The sequence below is a fragment of the Neovison vison genome, chromosome 11 (assembly GCF_020171115.1).
Source record: "Neovison vison isolate M4711 chromosome 11, ASM_NN_V1, whole genome shotgun sequence".
Classification (NCBI taxonomy): domain Eukaryota; kingdom Metazoa; phylum Chordata; class Mammalia; order Carnivora; family Mustelidae; genus Neogale; species Neogale vison.
The window spans coordinates 102,616,163-102,636,070 of record NC_058101.1 but is presented as its reverse complement, the minus strand read 5'-3'; the positions used below and the strand labels follow the sequence as shown (position 1 = coordinate 102,636,070).

At 33.0% G+C, this 19,908-nt stretch overlaps 1 protein-coding gene across 2 annotated transcripts in view; it reads left to right on the top strand.

The window, feature by feature from the left end:
* The first annotated feature begins 145 nt into the window (after positions 1-145).
* The window catches only part of AIMP1 (aminoacyl tRNA synthetase complex interacting multifunctional protein 1), a 33,285-nt gene continuing 13,522 nt past the window's right edge, over positions 146-19,908 (top strand). Inside the window, exons 1-5 of one of the 2 annotated variants that reach the window (XM_044224346.1) lie at positions 146-249; positions 9,758-9,891; positions 12,177-12,290; positions 14,793-14,957; positions 18,674-18,885. In XM_044224346.1, the coding sequence (XP_044080281.1) occupies positions 248-249; positions 9,758-9,891; positions 12,177-12,290; positions 14,793-14,957; positions 18,674-18,885 (627 nt within the window). In that variant the 5' untranslated portion in view covers positions 146-247. Of the gene's footprint in view, positions 277-9,757; positions 9,892-12,176; positions 12,291-14,792; positions 14,958-18,673; positions 18,886-19,908 lie in introns of both variants that reach the window. The other variant, XM_044224347.1, reaches the window with a different exon arrangement.

Below are 19,908 nucleotides of genomic sequence, written 5' to 3'. Positions count from 1 at the left end.
ACCAAGGAAGAAAGGGGGTGGGGATTACATTATTGGCTAAGCAAACAAAAGACGGAGAGCGTGGTGTGGCTGCGCACAGGAAGGGGGAGACAGAATTTAGAGTTAAATCGGTGATACGCTCAGGCGTTTGGTGGGGACACCTCGCTGGGTCCTTTCTCAGTGCTGTCGTGTGCGGGAGGCTGTCCCTTACGGCTCTAGGCTGAGGCTGCCCTGGTGAGGGTCGCCAGGTTGCTCTGTACGCCGGTTCATGTGAGTGACGCCCGCGGAGGGTCCCGGGTAGGCGAGTTGAGATCGAAGGAATTCCCCTTCCCTTACTCGACGTGGCGAGATAGGACCTGGCATTCCGATACGAGTGGGATATAACGCTCATTCCCACACCGATCTTGGCATGTGGAAGTAGAGCACAACTCGGGGCCTTTTGAAGGAACCATGTTTGAGAAATGGGATGCAGGGCTGAGGGAAAGGATGCTACTGGAAAAGATATAGGCACAAACACGTCTACTGTTGCGTTTGCGCGCGCGCCGGTGTTGTGAAAGGACTGGCGTGGGAGTGGGGCAGGAATTAATCCCTCGAGTAGATAAGCTGCCACTATGTTTCCGGCACTGTTTCAGGCATTGGGTAAAGAGCAGTGAACTAAACAGAAACTCCTGTCTTCCCGTAGTCATATTATTGGTGAAGGCACATACTAAACACAATTAAGAAAAACATGACGTATTGTGGATTGTAATGGGCGTGGAGGAGAAAAATAATACCGCAGAGGAGGGGGTAGTTTGAAATTTTTGTGTGGTCAAGGAAAGTCTTGCTGAAAAGACTTTTCAAGCGAGAGCCGACATCATTGAGAGAACTAATCATACATATGTCTTGGGGGAAGTGTAGTCAGCTAGAGACACCTGCCATTGCAAAGGCCGTGAAGCAGAAACTCGCCTGAAGAGCAAGGAAGCTTGTGGGTTAGAGTTGGGCGAAAGGGTTAAAGCTGGGGACAAAATCACAGAAGGAACAAGTCATGAAGGACATTGAGGGCATCTAAGTTAATGGAGAGTTTGAGTTTTGAGCAGTGGACTGACATAAGGTGGCTTCCTTTTAAAAAGGATCTTCCTGGGTGCCATGGTGAATAGATTGGAAGGGGTGGGGTGGAAGAAAGACCAGTTTGGAGGCTTTCGTAGTAATCTAGAGGAGACACGATGGTGGCTTGAGTAGGCATGGTAAGAAATGGCTGGCCAGGTTCTAAGTGCTATTAGTTTAGATGTGCATGGATATTGGTGGATGATGTGTTCATTTAATTAGGATTGGGAAACACTTTAAAAATGAAATGTAGTGTGAGTTTTGGAGTAACACGTTAAAATCACAGCTTTGCCATTTAATATTCAACTTTGTAGTATTTGGGTTTTAATATTTGGATTTAGACCAGTTATGTAATTTCTCTGAATTTTTCTATAAAATGGAATTGTTATCCCACAGGGTTCTAAAGCTTAAATAACCCTGTATGTAATGTGCCTGGCCCATTAAAGTAGTGGCTGTTGTTATTAGCTGTGTTCTTTGATAAGAAATGGGAAAAAGTACTGAGTGCCTCTGTGGATGGAAAGGGATGGTTAAACCCTATTGAAGAAAGTCTGAGAGACCTAGACATAGCCTTTTTAAAAATCTTATGCATATTTCACTGGACAGAAAGATTTTGTATGTTAATGGTCATAGTACCTGAAATAACATGGACTGTCTTCTCATAGCCATTCACTCTAGGCAATCCCCTCTTAGCAATCCCTAAAGCCCTCCAGGACTCCCTGTACATTTATGAGTAAAGGGGAAGAACGCATTCTGTTGAGTACAGAAAAACAAGAATAAAAACAAATTTCCAGTTGTAAAATGAGTAAGAGATATAATGTACAGCGTTGTGACTATAGTTAAAAAAATACTGTATTTGAGTATTTGGAAATAGGTGGGAGAGTGGATCTTGAAGTTTCTCCTCACAAGAAAAAAATCTTTGTAACTATGATGAAGGTTATTAAATGGGCTAATGTGATCATTTTGCAGTTTATATAAATATGGAGTCTTGTGCATCTACAGCTAATCTGATAATCTGTCAACTATACATCAGGAATTTTTAAAGAGAAAAAATGACACAAGTAATAATTGGCAGAGGTAGAATTTGAATTAATTCCCTGAATACATGCCAAGTAAATAAATAAACAAACAAAAAAGAAGTATTTACAAAAAGAATATTTTAGGTCTGTCTTCTATATTTTGGGCAAAGTTTGCAAAAACACCCCTGGAGGTATTGACAGTTACCACTGCTATAGAATTTGAGTATCTCTGGGATGCATTATTCTCAGAATATTTGATCTTATTATTTACCTTTTTAAAAATTCTGTCGGATGTTTTAAATCCTAGTAGGAGTTTTAAGCTAGTTTTAAAAAGTATCACATTATGTAGCATGGTAATAAAGATGTTCCCCATATGGGTGATTTGGCAGTTAGATTATGAAGCAAATGGAGGAACGAAGATTGGAAGGTTAGATTAGGAATTGGTGGTGGGGAGAAAAGAAAATGATTAATTACTATAGTTTATTAATCTGGATATATATGCTTTTTTAATATTTACATTTCTAAAATAGTCATGCATTTTGTAATTGTTGTCTTAAAATCACTATGAACTAAGTGGCACTTGTGAGATAGTTGTCAGTGCCCCTGCGTATGCATACTTGATCATAACTGTCAATATTGTTATCAGTTCAGTTATGTGTAGTGTTAGTATAGTAGTTGACTTTAAGCTCTATTTTAAGTATCCTTTATATGATTTACCATTAAAATGAAAAAATGTGTGTGCAGAAATATAGGAAAACAAAAGAGATGTATAAAATAAAAAATAGGGCTAAATTTAAAAGAGAATTTCAAACAATACAGGATGTGTGCTTTTTTCTTAATGGCACATAAAATGACAGAGCATTTTATGATTGAAGCCATTTTACAATTGGTGGCATCTTAGGTTTGATGAAATACAATACTTAAAGCATCTAGGAAGAATATAAACTTTTACCTAATTGAAGTTCTGAGACAGTGAAATCAGGTGTTTTGGAAAGTGGAAAGACACTCCCGATTTTTATAGAATTCCTATATTCTAAAGGAAGATTGAAAACCTGCACTTAATACTTCCATTTCAAAGTAATAGCTTATTTGTTTATATTTGGTTCCTAACATTGAAAGCCTGGGGCAGGGAATTTGTTATTTAAAAGGAATTACTGGATATAGGACTAATGAATCACTGAACTAGATCTACCTCTGAAACTGATAATACACTCTGTTAATTAATTGAATTAAAATTTAAAAACAAAAGGAATTATTGGCAATTTGGAATCAGAGTGGGGAAAGACTCCTGGGGAAATTGCTGAGGTAAAGGGAAGCCATTTGGAAATGACAGAAATCTCAGGAATAGCCTTCTGTATATTTTAATGATTAAGATTTCCAAATTCATTTTTAATAAATTTAATAAAATCAGCCTCAGTTTTTATTAGTGGCATCTTACAATGACTTTTTAGGTCTAATGAAATATAATGAATATTGTGAACAAAATTAATGTTAAGAGGCAGAATAGTTCATATAATACTTTTCACATGGCTTTTTGTTTTAAAAATAAGGTCATTATTTTTCAATTTAGTAAAGGAAAAAGAAGAATAAACTATCCAGCAATTCCTACTATCCAAACAATTAACATACTTATGTACTTTTTTCTTTTTTTCTCTATGTGTTTTACATTTGTAATTACTGTGCATGCAGTTAAGTATATTTTGCTGTGTAATTTTTTCCCTCAATGTGTTTTACATTTATGATTACTGTACATGCAATTAAATTTTATGACTATTTTATCTCCTAATCATTAAATAGGATTTAGTACAGATTAAGCCGGTATTCCCAAACTGTTTTAGAGGATATTCGTTCTAGTAAATGTTAATAGGTGTTCCTGGTTAGAATTCTGTGGTTAAATACATTTTGAAATTCTACATGATTATGTCTTCTATAAAATTATAGCTTTGACATTGAAAGAGCTAACTCCAGAGTAAGACAGACAGAAAGTTTTAATCTTATTATTTACTAATTAGTCACATGACTTAAGGTAAATTAATTCAAGCTTTCTTCTCTGTATAATGGAAGTAATTATAGTATCCATAGGTAATCTGTGTAATGCATTTGGCCAGCCCATAATAAATACTCTGCAAATTTTATTTGTTACTGTTGTTACTAACATTGTCATCTCTGAGAAACCCCAAGTCTGTTAACACATTGAAAGCTCTGAGGAGACTAGGGAAACTTAAAAGTTATGAAATTCAATAGATTCTCAATATAAAATAGAAAATCACTATGGAGCAGTTGGCACACAGTCACGAAATGAGCACTGGGTTGAATGGTTTAAGATTTGTCTGAACTTTAAGCTTTTAATTGTTACTACACTAGCACTGTTGCCCTAAACATAACCTCATTTAAATTTTTTTCCCAATTTACTGTGTTTCCCTCATTTATCTGAAAGCTTAGTGAGTACAAAGAACATGTTAAATTTTGCTCTATACTATAAACCCAGCACATGGCTCAGAATCAGGAAATATAAGTAAAATTGGGGTCATGAACTTAAGTTTTTTTTATACGGGCCTGGCAGGTAGCATAAATGGCAGACAACAGGGAGTTGTGCAGTCTTGGTTAAAGCATTCACCTTCAGCTGTTTCAAATATTGGTAAACCTGGAACACAAAGGCATCCCTGATCTTTGTGGTGATGGTTTGTAATCCCTAGAAGAGACTAGAGATCTGGACCAAACCCTGAAAAATATAACCATTAAAGGGACAAGTAAGAAAAAAGCCCTAAAAGGAAGTGCTGAAAAAGTAGGAAGTGCAACTATCCTCATTTTATAATTAAGAAAATAAAGCACAAAGAAGTAACTTTACCAAAGTCACACAGCCTATTAAGTATGTGATTCAAGCAAGATTCGTTGGCTGTAAATACTTTAAGAAAGAAAAAAAAATGCTCTTCTGCTGGTGCTAGTGATCAATATCTGCATATTGCTAGAAAATATGCACATAAACTTATGCATACTACTTATATTTTTGAAAGTTTAAAGACAGTTAACAAGTACTAGAAAAACCTATTTCCAGAGCTTCTAATTCCAAAAACAATAAATAGCTCTTGACATTTGAGAAAAGTTGTGTCAACATAAAGACCTTACTAGGAGCCAATCCTGAATATCCCAAAAGGCATGTTAATTTTGACATCATGAATAATATTGCCAAGATAACCAGTTATCTAGGAGTAGGGAAAATGTAGACGCTGGTTAACAGCTAGTGTGTTTTATAATCATCCTAAGTTTTATTTTGTCAAGAAAACTTGATTGTTATCACAAAAATGACTGTGCTATCAAAAGATATTTCCTCTCTTCTTTTATTGAGGCTTCGTGGTATTATTGATACTGTGGCAGTAAGGTAGTTACAAGTAACCTATCACTACATTACATATGCTATAAATGTTGGAAAATTGTTATTTATTGCTTAACCAAGTAAGGACTTTGTTATAAGTGATTTGGATGTAGAGTATTTTCAGGTTTTTAAATTCATATACTCTTTAGTTTGTGGTTGGTTGATTTTTTTTTTTGAGACTTTATTTTTTAGAGCAGGTTTAGATTTGCAGCAAAATTGAGTAAAGAGTATTAAGTGAATTTTTATTCTTTTTTTCCTTTCCTTAAACCAGAATAATTTACATCATTTTCATAAAACGGTTTTTCTCTTGGTATTCTTGTTTGCCTTTGGCGAAATGGTATGTAAGGCTCATGCTGGATTGCTTTGCCTTCTGAGCTAGAGCTGGGAATTGTTAATATTGGTCCTTGGAAGACTTTCACAAGGCGTTGAGAGGGAAATCTGCTGTATGCCATGGAATGTTCCTTCTTTGTATGCCAGTTGTTTAAATAATCTTAAGTCTGTTACCTTTAGAGTTTCTGTAATTGTGATGACAATATCTATTCATAGGGAAAAGTGCAGAGTTTCAGTTAGTTGGCTGTTGTCTTATTGTATTCCCTTGGACAGGAGTCCTTCGATATATTTTATACACTATTATAAACAAAATTTAGAATTAATATAAATATATTAATACTTATCACCCCTATAGACTGTATACCATTCACAAAGAAATTAAGGTGTGGCTTAGCCAAGTTATCTAAATATATTTTAATATCAGTCTCTATAATTTGTATTTTTATTATTTGTTATGTTCTTAACCTTTAAGAAAATATAAAAGTCATACCTAAGGATCTACAAAATATCGTGCCCATAGATAACCTACACTACTGTGAGCTTTTTGAAGGTGGGGATTGTACAGATATCCTTTGTTGTGTTCCCAAATTGTGCTCAGTGCCTGACATTTTTTAGCTATGTACCAGATATTTTGAGTATTATTTATGGTGTCTCATTTCACAATATATCAATGCTATGAAATACATAAAATTATCTCCATTTTACAAATGAGGAAACTGAGGCTCTGAGAGGTTAGGTAAGTTGTTAAGGGGCAAAAGTAGGATTTGATTCAAGGTATTGTGATTTCCAAATCCACGTTCTTTTTATTAAATTACTTTTATCTCATTACTCTTGTAATACGTTCTTAATGTTCTAAATAAGGAGAAGTAATAATAATATGTACCTCATGGTGTTGTGATAATTAAGTAAGTTAATATTGTGAAGTGCTTAGAAAAGGACCTGGGAGATACTAAAGACAAAGTAAACACTAGATATTACTATTACCCAGTAATACCTATCAGAAAATTTGAGATGACTTCTGTCATCCATAATTACTTTGTGTATCAGTGGTTTGTTAGGATCACTGTCCTCTCTCCCTGTTCTCAACAACTTAAGACTTCATGGCCTACGGGGTGCCTGGATGTTTCTGTCAGTTACACACTGGACTCTATTTAGTTTCTGGTTATGATCTAAGGGTTGTGACATTAAGCCACATGTCCAGCTCTGCACTTAGCACAGAGTCTTTCTCCCTCTGCTCCTCTGCCCCAGCTTGTGTACTTTCTTTCTATCTCTAAAATAAGTAAATAACATCTTAAAAAAAAGACTTCATGGCCTAAATTTGTTTTTCAGTAACATTTCCCTTTGTTACTGACATGTTTCCACTTTATTTTTCATGTTTATTTTATAGTTATTTGGTTAAAATGAATTCATTTTTACTGAACATTTCAAGTGATATATAATTCTCAGTCCTAGTTTTATTTTACAATTTAAAACTAGACCTTAATCTAGGCAAGTATTTACAGAGTTATAAGCAAGTATATAAAATATAGAGGTATGTATTTTTTATCAGTATCATTCAAAGTATCATTTCCTTTTATTCTGTTGTTTCCTCTTAGTGGCTCTATGTATGTGTTTGATGTATTCAGCTCATTTGTGTTTATGTTTTGAAACACTCTTATTAAACTTATGCCTGTGCTTCAGTATGTATTACAAACGTTTTATTTTATTTAACTCACTTTTGTATCTGCATTTTGCAAACAGTTAATAGATTTATCAGCTCAGTAAAAGTACATCTTTTTTCTCTAAAAGATTTTATTTATTTGACAGAGAGAGAAAGAGAGTGAGCAAGAGAGGGAACACAAGCAGGGGGAATGGGAGAGAGAGAAGCAGGCTTCCCACTGAGCAAGGAGTTGGATGCCTGTTTGATCCCAGAACCCTGGGATCAAGACTGAGCCACCCAGGTGCCCCTCTTTTTTTTATCTTCGCCCAGGAGTTATGATCTCTGTTTTGCAGATTATTGTTAGACTTCGTTTTGAAACTGTTTTTGTGTGAGTCAGCACACAAATTCCATGTTTTACTTATATTTGTGAGATAATTTTTGTACCCGTTGGCAAATTCATGACAGCTATTTTACACTTAAATCTACTTGTTTCTCATCAGTTCTTAGTTGAATAAGGATTTTTCTAAAGTGTATTACTAAGGTCACATTTATTTTAGTATTAGCTCCTCAAATTTTTCTTTGCTACAAAAGTAAAAGCTAACAAATTATGCTAAATCAAATACTCATTACTTTTCTTGGAATAGCTATTTTTATCTATTGAATATATTTGATTATGTTAGACTAAAATAGAAAGACATTAAACTGAAACAATGCTCTAAGGAGGAGGTTAAGAGTCCAGGAGAACATAGCTTTTTTTTTTTTTTTTTTTATCTTTAGCTTTTTCATCTGTTCATTTGTACTTTTCTCTAAAATTCTAAACCATTTGAGGAACAGCAACAGACTATTTTGTGTTTGTGTTGGCAAAAATTGGCTGAATTTGAAGTTAATATCTTTATTTTCAATTTTTGTACCTCTTTATTTTTTGCTCTTTATTTTTTTAACTGTTAAATAATAATCTGTATAGAAAACGAACAATTCTGTTACTTTTTCAGATTAATCTCATTTATATTTTCTTCACTTACTAGCAACTTGTATTTTTATCAGGTTTTTATTTTTTTGGTTCTATATTATAAATTGTCAACTTTAGCATAAAGTTTTTTTGAAAATCGGTTCCCTTTTTATAAAAAAGTAAACATTTCAGAATGTCCTTTTTTTTGAGATTTTATTTATTTGTCAGAGAGAGAGAGAGAGAGAGAGAGAAAGAGCATGAGGAGGAGGAGGGGAAGAGAGACAACCAGACTCCCTGCTGAGAAGCAAGCCAGATGTAGGACTCTATCCGAGGATTCTGGGATCATGACCTGAGCTGAAGGCAGATGCTTAACCCACTGAGCCACCCAGGCGTCCCCAGAATGTTCTTTATATAGGATGGATATTGTATAATAATGAAATTTTCAAACAGTCTTGTATTATTTGTTCATTTAGTTTTTTCCTTTATCAAAAAATTTCACCATTTTAATGTGTATCACTTGTTTAAAATCAGAATTGCTTCAGCAATGCTTATGTCATTATTCTTTATATTATAAATTGACATTAATCAGGTTAAAAAAAGTTTCTCATAGTATTAATAATTAATCTTGTCTTTTGTCAGTTTTGACTATTTGTCTTAATATTCAGCAGTTTAAACTTCAACATTATGAGTTAATCTCAGAATGTTGCTTATATGCATTTTTCTGCATACTGACAGGATGTCTTCTAATTTCTATGAATTATTATAAAATTAAAATTATAATAATTTTCTTTTTCAAGAATGACAGTATATATGCTGATGTATATATGCTGATTATTTTTGAGTAGGCATGTCATTAATATTTATATATTCCTAACTGTTAATCCTTTAATTTTGTCTTTCTTAATTCACATGCTTCTTCTTAAAATTGTACATAATTAAATAAACAGTAGAAATACCCAGTGTACAAAACATAGCACTAAAAGAGGGGATTCAGCAATTCTTAACTTTGGAACACAGGGGTGGCACTCAGTTATAGCTTACTTAAGGTTATTGTTACTCTTTTCTCTTAGTATTCCTGCTTTGCGTCATAATATTCTGCCATGTTTTAAAGCTTCTTTAAAACTTTCCAACCTAAAATGTGGTTAAATCGCATCTTTTTCACATGTAGGAGAAAAAAATTGATTGCCTCTTTCAAACATATTGAGGAATTAGTTGTTTAACATTTCTGCCATTCGGTTTGTTGCTATATATCGGGAAAACGGTTTTCTTGGTATAGTGATCTCTTAGAGTAGAAGATATTTTTCCTTTAAACTCCTTGCTTATAGTGTTGTGTACAATAAATTTATTTCTTCTGTGGTACAATTTACCATTTTTATTTTTTCACTTAGGATTTTCTGCTGTTTCTTGGCAAAAATGGCAACTAATGGTGCTGTTCTGAAGAGACTGGAACAGAAGGGTGCAGAAGCAGATCAAATTATTGAATATTTAAAGCAGCAAGTTGCTCTTCTTAAGGAGAAAGCAAGTAAGAGATTTTGCATTTTTGGAGGAGATACCTAAAGTGAATTCCAATTTGGACAAGAGCACAAAAACTGTGTTTACCCCATATATATACTTCATCATCACGGTGATAACTTTTAAATTCCTTTAATATTTTAATTTTGAGTGAAGTAAGATTCTGAAATTGAGATAAATTAGAATTGGTATCTCATGAATGTAATATAGAGAAAATAATATTATTTTAAGAGTGTTAAAGAAAAATTAATGTTTAAAATAAGTTCCTATAGAATTAAAGATTAAAATGAAGAAAATTGAGTAAAATCAAATATGAACTCAAATTTATGTCCTCTATAAGAATATATACTTATATTACCCTCTACTAAAGCATTTTATGACATAATTTTTACATTTTTCCGAATAGGTCTTTAAGTTTTACCTAGAAATTGCTATGATATATACAAAATATCAAATCTGAATTTCTGCATTTAGGATTTAGATTAATTTTTTTTTGTTGTTTAAATATATTTTTTATTTCTCAATAACCAGTATTAATGGCATAATCAAAATTCCCAAGTCTTTTAGAATAACTAAGAGAAATAAATACTTTTCTTTGCTGCATAAGACTGAATGGTTACAGAATAATAGGTACTCTCCAAAATATTTTTTCTTCATTCTTTTTTCTAAATTTTAAAATATTTTAATTATTTCTTTTTTATAATGTTTTATAAATATTTTTCTTAAAATTCTTAAAGGATTTCTTGTTATTTTTCTTAAAATTTTTAATAGTTTTTTCCATTAGTAACTTAAAGAAAGATTAGAGATGATCAGTGTTTCTGTGTGAATTTTTTCTCCTACGGGTGACTACTAGCTTGACTAACATTTCAATTTTGCTAATCAAAAAAAAAAAAGAACCCTTCTACACTTATTGCATATTTACTTTTCACCTTTATCATTATTTTTTGGTATCCTGTCATGGGTGGATCTCAGTCCCATTGTTCCTACGTTACAATAAATATTTTGTAAAGATCTCTTAATACCCTGTAAAGAAAATATTTCTTAGGTATAATAACCTTCTATACACATAATATCAGAGCATATAATAACCTTGTATGGAAGAGAGGAAAATTAAAAAGAATGTAATATAAATTGTAGTAATAATAAAAATTGTTTTTTAGTGAATAAATACTTAGGACTGTCCTACCAGACATATGAGAGAGTCCTATGCTGTATGGTTCCCATTCATGGAATCGCCAAGAATGCAATAGATAGAATGCTAATTGGTATGTGTGTGTTTAGTCTGCCTTTATGTAGGCAATTCTGATACCAGAAACAGCTTTCAGTTGTGCAGTTGTGTTTTTTATTTACTTAGAATGATGAATAATTCTTTAGGGAAAGCTGTGAACAAAACAAAGTGCAATCTCCTTTTGATTTATAGAAAATTCAGGTTGTAATGAAAATGTTTAAGAATATTTTATGTTTATATATAAAAAATAGGGTTAAGGCTCAAATAATGAACAGGTCTTTCACTTAAACAAATATGCAGTGGGTTACAGGAAAATTCTGCAGAATGTGAGACAGCTCTTCATTTTATAGGTATATCTAACATGTTTTAGGACATCTGTCATTCCTGACTCCTGCCCAGTAAATGCCCAGAATGACTCCTATTATTTTTGACAACCAAAAATACTCGCACAGATTTTAAAAATCCTACCTAGAGTACCAACCCCACTGAGAGTCATTGCTTTTCTTTTGTTCTTTTGTATACCTTATTTCTCACCTTTAACACATATATCTTGAGGGGAATCTTTGAAGCTATTTCACTCATTGAATGTTTAGCTAGCTCAATGTTTGAGACATTAAGAGTAAAAGATTATTTAGGTACTTTTACAAGGTAATGATTAAAAAGAAAGAAATGAGAATAGTTTTTTTATGGTTGGCTATCATTAGATCTTTGGCTTTAAAAAACTAGTAATGTCTCTAATACTTGCCTCATTTTGATAGTTTATCTATTGTTGATAATTTGAGTCCAGTTCTTAAGTTGTGATTAGCATCTTTATGGAAGCTAGGAAATGAATCAAAAACAAAACTTTTCTGTTCCATTATTATTTCACAAATTTCCTTGCTTTTTCTCTATTTTAATTATCATGTTATTTTAATAAATATTAAACTAATAATAAAGAAGTTGGCAAACATTTGTTATTGGTATTATCCTAGCTACATTTGTACTGCTGTGCTCTTAAATCAGGTAGTATTCATAAGAAGCCTTTTAGAAAACATGTCTATATCTTACCTGGATTTTCTTAATCCTAGTTTTGCAGGCGACTTTGAGAGAAGAGAAGAAACTTCGAGTTGAAAATGCTAAATTAAAGAAAGAAATTGAAGAATTGAAACAAGAGCTAATTCAGGCAGAAATTCAAAATGGAGGTAATTAAATGTAGAAATGATAAGTTGTTTTGATTTATAATAATTATTATATCATTAATTGTTAAATTAGGTATTATGCTTGATTTCTTATTTTATCCTCACAGTAGCCCTTCTCATGCAGTCGTTTTCCTTTACTTAAGAGAAAATGGATACTTAGAAAAGGCAAATGATCTTTCTTGAGCTCATGGAAAATGTGTAGATCTGGGGTGCAAATGCCTGTGCTTTTAGTAATGTTGAGCTTGTTTCCCTGTGTTTGTTGGCTCTCTCTATGTCTTTGAAAAAATGTTCAGGTGCTGTGCCCAATTTCATAGGATGATGATGATGATGATGATGATGATGATTTTTGGTGTTGATTGTAAAAGTTCTGTATATATTTCGGATATTAAGCACTTAACAAATATATCATTTGGAAATACCTTCTCTCATTCAGTTGGTTGCCTTTTTATTTTGTCGATGGTTTCCTTTGCTGTGCAAAAGCTTTTTATTCTGGTATAGTCCTAGTAGTTTAGTTTTGTTTTTGTTTCCCTTGCCTCAGGAGATATACTTAGAAAAATGTTGCTGCAGCTGATGTCAAATTACTGCCTGATTTTTCTTCTAGGAATTTTATGATTTCTGGTCTCACATTTAGGCCTTTAATCCATTTTAAGTTTGCTTTTATGTATTGTGTAAGGAAATGGTCCAGTTTCATTCTTTTGCATGTAACTGTCCACTTTTCCCAACACTGTTTGTTGAAGACTCTTTTTCCTATTGTATATTCTTACCTTATCAGGGAAATCCTATTGTATGCCTGAAACTGATACAGCTTTATGTTCACTATACTTGAATTAAAAAAAAAAAACTATGCTTTTTAATCTCTGTGCTACATACTTCAACTTGATCATCATTGTTCCCTATTAAATAGCTACTGAAAATAAACTGTAATAATATATACCTGACATTTATTACATTTTACTATATGCCAGGCACTGTGTGCCAAGTGCTTCACGTACATTATGTATTTTATCCTTAAAATTTTATGTGTACAAATGTCCTTGTTTTATACATGAGGAAATTGAAGCTTACAGATAAAAAGTAATTTGCCTGAAATAATATTTAAGTTAATCAACTCAGCAGGTAATTATCATTTCAATTATTAATGTTGCAAATAAAATTTAAAATTTTATTGAATTACTTAAAGGTGGATAAATTTACATCATTTTACAACAGTGGTAATAATAGCTCTATTACATTTTCAAAGTATCATACAGAAAGGCATTTGGTTGTATAATACAAAATCCTTCCTAGGTGAGTTAAGGTGAGTTAACTCACCTTCCTAGGTGAGTTTCCCAAGTATAGGGAAACTCTCTCTTACTACTTTCTTTCAAATTATCCTGTCAGTGAGTACATTATTTTGAATGCTATAGTAGGAGCTCTACCCTTAGTGAGCTAAACAAAAGTAAGTAAAAATCAATATAATGTGTGCTTACAGCTGTCGACTGAAGAGAAATTTGCTTGTCAATGGAAAATCTGATCTTTTCCAAGGCAAGGAGATTTAGAATACAGGTATAGAATTAAATGAGCAATTAAAATATTAACAATGTAAAACTGCTTTCCATTTTACCAGTTCTATTTACCAGTTCTATTTACCATTTACCAGTTCTATTCCAATTGCCTTGGAACATTTTAAATTCTGACCTTATTAATGAAACGCTAAAGCAGTTCAATAATTTGAATTAATGTATTGCATTCTGTCAAATGGTGAAATATTAAATAAAGATAGATAGAGTGTCACATTACTGAAAGAAGCAAGAGCCTCCAGAGAGCTTAAAAATACCTCAGAAAAGTGGTCTGAATATTGGCCAGAATTTAAGCCACATCAGAACCCCTCATGAGATTTTATTTTTCCTTATTCACTAGGCTATGAGAGTTTTTAACATTGCTGAAGGAATTTTCTCCCTTAAAAAGTTGTTTTTTGAAATAAAATTATGGACATGTCTCTCCATTAATTCTGATATTGAAATGACTATTATTAAAACACTTTCCAGTTGATTGTTCAATATAAAAAAAAAAAAAAACCTGAGTAAAAACATGCCATCTTGTCAAACTGTGAGAGGATATTCTCTGGAGACAGACTGCCTGAGTAAAAATTCTTATTTTCCTACTCACTGTGTACGTGATGGACCAGTTTTTTACGTTCTGTATGGCTCATGTTGATCATCTGTAAATGGAGATGTGAATAAAACTTACTGCTTTAAAGGTATTTATGAGAATTATAAGTGTTAATTCATGTAAAGCATTTTGAAAAGTGGGATATAGTCTGTAATAAATATTAGTTATTGATGTTACCCATAATTTTCTCAGTTATTATTAAATAAGATTTATTTATTTAAATTTTATCGTGGTTAAATGTACTTAATTTCTTGGCAGCCTTTTTATAATCTCAGAGAGTAAAGACTTGATAATTATATACAGTGAATTTTTCTTTTAAAAAGAACTCATAGTGACTTTTATTTTTTGTATCAGTGAAACAAGTACCATTCCCATCTGGTACTCTGCTGCAAGCTAATTCCACTGTTTCTGAAAATGTGATACAGTCTAGACCAATAACAACAATGACTTCTGGTGCCAAAGAACAGATAGGAAGAGGAGCAGAAGAAAAGAAGATGAAAGAGAAAATTGAAGTGAAAGGTATTTTTTTTTTTTAAGATATTTTTAACCTTTAAGGTTATTTGGTTTTTGACTGGTTTAAGAGATGTCATCATTTTTGGTAGTAATAGTGGTGTCAAAAAGAAAGTTGAAAACTTTATGAACAAGAATAAACAGTGGGATATTGGAACATAGAAACTGGTCCTAAAGGATGTGTGAAGATTGACCAGATTGATAGGGTAAGAGTGTGGTATTTGAGGTAGAATATGTTTTTAACATAACTAAGAACATAGAAAGTAGAGATTATGGCGATTCACAGACCTGTACCCCTGGGGATAAAAATATATTATGTTTATTAAAAAAAAAAAAAAGTAGAGATTAAGCATAAGGACCCATAATGTAGTTCAGTATAACTAAACTTTAGTGTATATTCAATTTCAAAGAAGTCACAGGTAGAAAGTTAGCTTGGGACTAGTTATGATATGGAAGGGATATTCTAGTCAAAGGAGAATGTCTGAACTAAGGCATGGGGGTGTAAAGATGTTAGGAACTCATAAAATCTGGAGTAGAAAGTATATCACCATCTGCTTAGACAGCCAAACCAGAAATGTTGTAGTTAACCTTACCCTGTTGTCCTCCCTCAATTTGCATACGTAACTGACCACCAAAACATATCTAGAACCCAGCTTTGTGGCTCCATTTTGTCAGGTGCTACCTTTGTTCAAGTTCTCATGATCTGTCATTTGAATTAAGCCTCATCTTTTCTAATTTATCTTTACCTTGCTGCTAAAGCTATTCTAATCGTAAATCTGACTCCTTTTTTACCTAGTGTCCTTTATTGCTTTATAGACTTCATTTTTCCAGGTATGTCTAAAAAAAGTGCTTTTATAATTCATTACACACACCTCTCATAACACTTATACTCACTTAAGAGTTTTTGGAAAATATAAAATGGCTGAGGAATTTGTGAGTTAACCTAAACCAATTAATTAAGTACCTAACGCTTGTCAGTTCCTTTTAGTAAATATCAGTAAATTTTCTTAGTTAGAAGTAGTTGGGGGTTGTACATCTTCTACATAACTACATCACTAGTTGGTATGGTTACAATGAAAGCAAGTCAAACTAATTCTTTCACTTTATAAATTATAAATTTATTAAGAAGTAGGCACAAAACAATCAGACAGCCTTTTTTAAGTATGATAAAGTTCATACCCAAAGGAAGATCTACTGCATTTTTGACTAGAGGATTAGTCAGTCTCCTAGTCAAGTGAGACAATGGAGTCTTCCTTTGTGGGAGAAGGAAGCACACAAGACCAAATGGAGCTCTATGTTTAGAATGTCTCTCTTCAGTGGTACTTTTCTGTGATAATGGAAATGCTGTGTAATTGCATTATCGAACATAGTAGTCAGTAGTCACACATTGCTACTGAACATCTTATAATGTATCTAGTATGACTAAGGAACTGAGTTTTTTATTTTAAATTTAAGTGTAAATAGCTATATGTGGTTGGCAGCTACCATATTGGACAGTGCTGGAATACAGGGCTGTTCCACTGGTGTTTGACTGCTAGAATTGCCAGATTCCAAAATTCTGTTCATGCTCAGGCTGTGGTTACCATACAAACTTTCGAGACTGTCACATGTGAGCATCACTAATATTTTAATTAAACGTTCTTAAAGTCTTTTATGATAACTAAGTTCTTGGTACAGATTTGGATATTTGCAGTCACCTCTGGAATGTAGATTCCAATGAAAGTATTTCAGATGCCTGGGAAGTAGATTAAAATGAAAAATACAAGTTGATATATAGATGTTCTGTTATACTGCGTTATATCAAATACATAGATTATCACTCAAAGGTAACTGTTACTTAAGATTTTTAGTGTATTCTAGTAATTTATATATTCTATATCATTTGGGTTTTTACCTTTAAAAAAAGTCTTTGCTATTATTTTACATAGAAAATGGAATTTTTAGGGGCGCCTGGGTGGCTCAGTGGGTTAAGCCTCTGCCTTCGGCTCAGGTCATGATCTCAGGGTCCTGGGATCGAGCCCCGCATCAGGCTCTCTGCTCAGCAGGGAGCCTGCTTCCTCCTTTCTCTCTGCCTGCCTCTCTGCCTACTTGTGATCTTCCTCTCTGTCAAATAAATAAATAAAATCTTTAAAAAAAAAAAAAAGAAAATGGAATTTTAAAAAATTTGTTAATTAGATTAAAAATTGCCCATTATTTTTGAGCTAGCTTTACCTATTCTTTTATAAAATGTCTTCGTATAAATTGTGAATGTCCTAACACAAACTCATTCTTCCCCACTCCAGGCAGAATTATTCATCTCTGTGTTTCTACATTTTTTTGTCTATGTAATGTTTGTCACATATTCATTATGCATATCTTCTTTAAAAGATATTTTTAGTGCCTTAGATTTCAGTAAATATTTGTTCAAAGATTAAATAAATAAGGATTTAGTTGAAAAGGAGTGTTTCTAAGCCACAACTGCCTGCTTATCTCTATCCTGTAGTTTTCAGGTAAATAATTTATTTTGACTTAACTTTTTTCTCCTATAGAAGCTAAATGTAAACTATAGAAGCTAGATGTAAACTGAAGGAATATGAACTTTTTTTTTTTTTTTAAGATTTTGTTTATTTACTTTGAGAGTGAGAGAGAGAGCATGAGAGGGGAGAGGATCAGAGGGAGAAGCAGATGCCCTGCTGAGCAGGGAGCCCAGTGCAGGATTCGATCCTGGGACTCCAGTATCATGACCTGAGCTAAAGGCAGTCGCTTAACCAACTGAGCCACCTCGGTGTCCTGGAATGTGAACTCTTTACAGGTTGCATTTCGATTCAGTGGCCAAAGTAATAAAATGCTAATAAGAGTTAGATTATTGACATATAAATAATAGGAGGATTTTAAAAACATAATCAGAATAGGGGTGCCTGGGCGGCTCATTTGGTTAAGCATCAATCTTTGGCTCAGGTTGCAGCTTTGCAGTCCTGGAATCAAACCCCTTATCACCCCACATTGGGCTCAGCAGGGCTTCTGCTTCTCCCACTGCTCCTCCCCACTGCTCTGTGTGCGTGCTCGCTTGCTCTCAAATAAAAATCTTAAAAAAAAAAATAAGAATAAAATGTTCTCTTCTGCTCAAGTAGTTACTGTGGATAAACCTAAAGCCCTAGTAAGCCTTCTGAGAAATACAAGAAGTGGAGAAATTCATTGTTTACTTATTGGTGTGTTTAACTGAAGAGAAACATTTTATCAGTGAAGTTATATTTGATTGTAGTTCATTCTCTTAGCTAGTACTGATTGTGGTGTTCTTCCTAAATAAAGGATTTTTCCCTTTCTAAAGAGTCACAGTAAAGATTTTAAAGGATATTCTCCAGCTCCATTTCAGGGAAAGGTAGAGTTTCTCAAAAAAGGTCCATTAAGTAAACATCTTAAGCTTTGCAGACCAAAAAGTCATTTTTACAACTACTCTGCCATAGTGTAAAAGCATCCATAGACAATAATGTAAATGAATGAACATAGTTTACCAACTTCTACTCTGTTTTAAACTAGAGATTTAGACAGTTATTCAACAGAAAAACAGCCAAAATAAGGTTCGAGATGTTATGACTTGAATAATTCTTTCCTTTGTTGTTATTTAAGTGAAGGTAGGAGATAAACATTCTTTTAAAGCTCATCAGTATTGATATTAGGGAGTTTTCCATAGTTTATTTTATTTTTATTCTGCTTCTGATGTTCAACCATTTATAAATATTTTTTAGGAGAGAAAAAGGAGAAAAAACAGCAGTCAGTAGCTGGAAGCATTGACTCTAAGCCAGTAGATGTTTCTCGTCTGGATCTTCGAGTTGGTTGTATCATCACTGCCAGAAAACATCCTGATGCAGATTCTTTATATGTGGAAGAAGTAGATGTTGGAGAAACAGCCCCAAGAACAGTTGTCAGTGGCCTGGTGAATCATGTTCCTCTTGAACAGGTAATCTGTACAGTTAAAATTACCTTTCCATACACGTCACTTTTTCTTAATGTTTTTCCATATAATTTTGTATTATGTGACCATACAACATAAGCCAGTATTCACTAGTTCATTGATTAATTTTAATAAAATAAATTTCACTAAAAAAGTACATGAAACTACCAAAAACTTGGAATAGCATTGTAAGTGAGGATCAAATTCATGAAGATAGAAAGAAGAAAGATACATTATTTTTTCTCAGTTTTTAAAATATTTTTAGTTTGCTATTTTAAGTGTAATACAGTATAAATATTTTTATCATCATCATTCTTTCATGGAATTTTATTACTCCTTGATTTTTTAAATCACTGTTAATGTAAACCCATAAAGCATCAATCTAAAATGTAAAAGTAAGAACAAGTTTTTTTTTTTTTTAATAATTCAAATATTTTCATACTTGAAGCAAAAAGAGGAGAGGGGCTCATGGAGCTTAACCTTATAATTTTTAATGGTATTTCTTTATTTCTAAAAAGTGGATGTTTTGTATTTTGTTGTTACTTAGGTATTTAAAATGTGTGTGTGTGTGTGTGTAAATACACACGTGTGTATTTCCAGTGACAATGGAAAAAATTAGGCAGTAATGATTTTAATTTGGTCTTTCAGAACATCTACAGTAATTTGAGTTATCTGTCTCTTTCTTCTGCCCCATGGTGCTTTGGAGATACTGCAAAGGCTGTAGACTTCAACAGTAAAATAGTTGTGCTTCTCTGTTCATTGCCAGCTCTGTTGCTTATTGGCTTTGTGAGTGTGGCTAAATCCCTACATACATTCATTCATTCATTCATTCATACTTTCAGATGCAGGTATTTCTTGGACACTGCAGGCACTGTTATAGACAAGGGATAGAACAGTGAATTAAGGGGTGCCTGGGTGGCTCAGTGGGCTAAGCCACTGCCTTCAGCTCAGGTCATGATCTCAGGGTCTGGGATCGAGTCCTACATCGGTCTCTCTGCTCAGCAGAGAGCCTGCTTCCCTCTCTCTCTC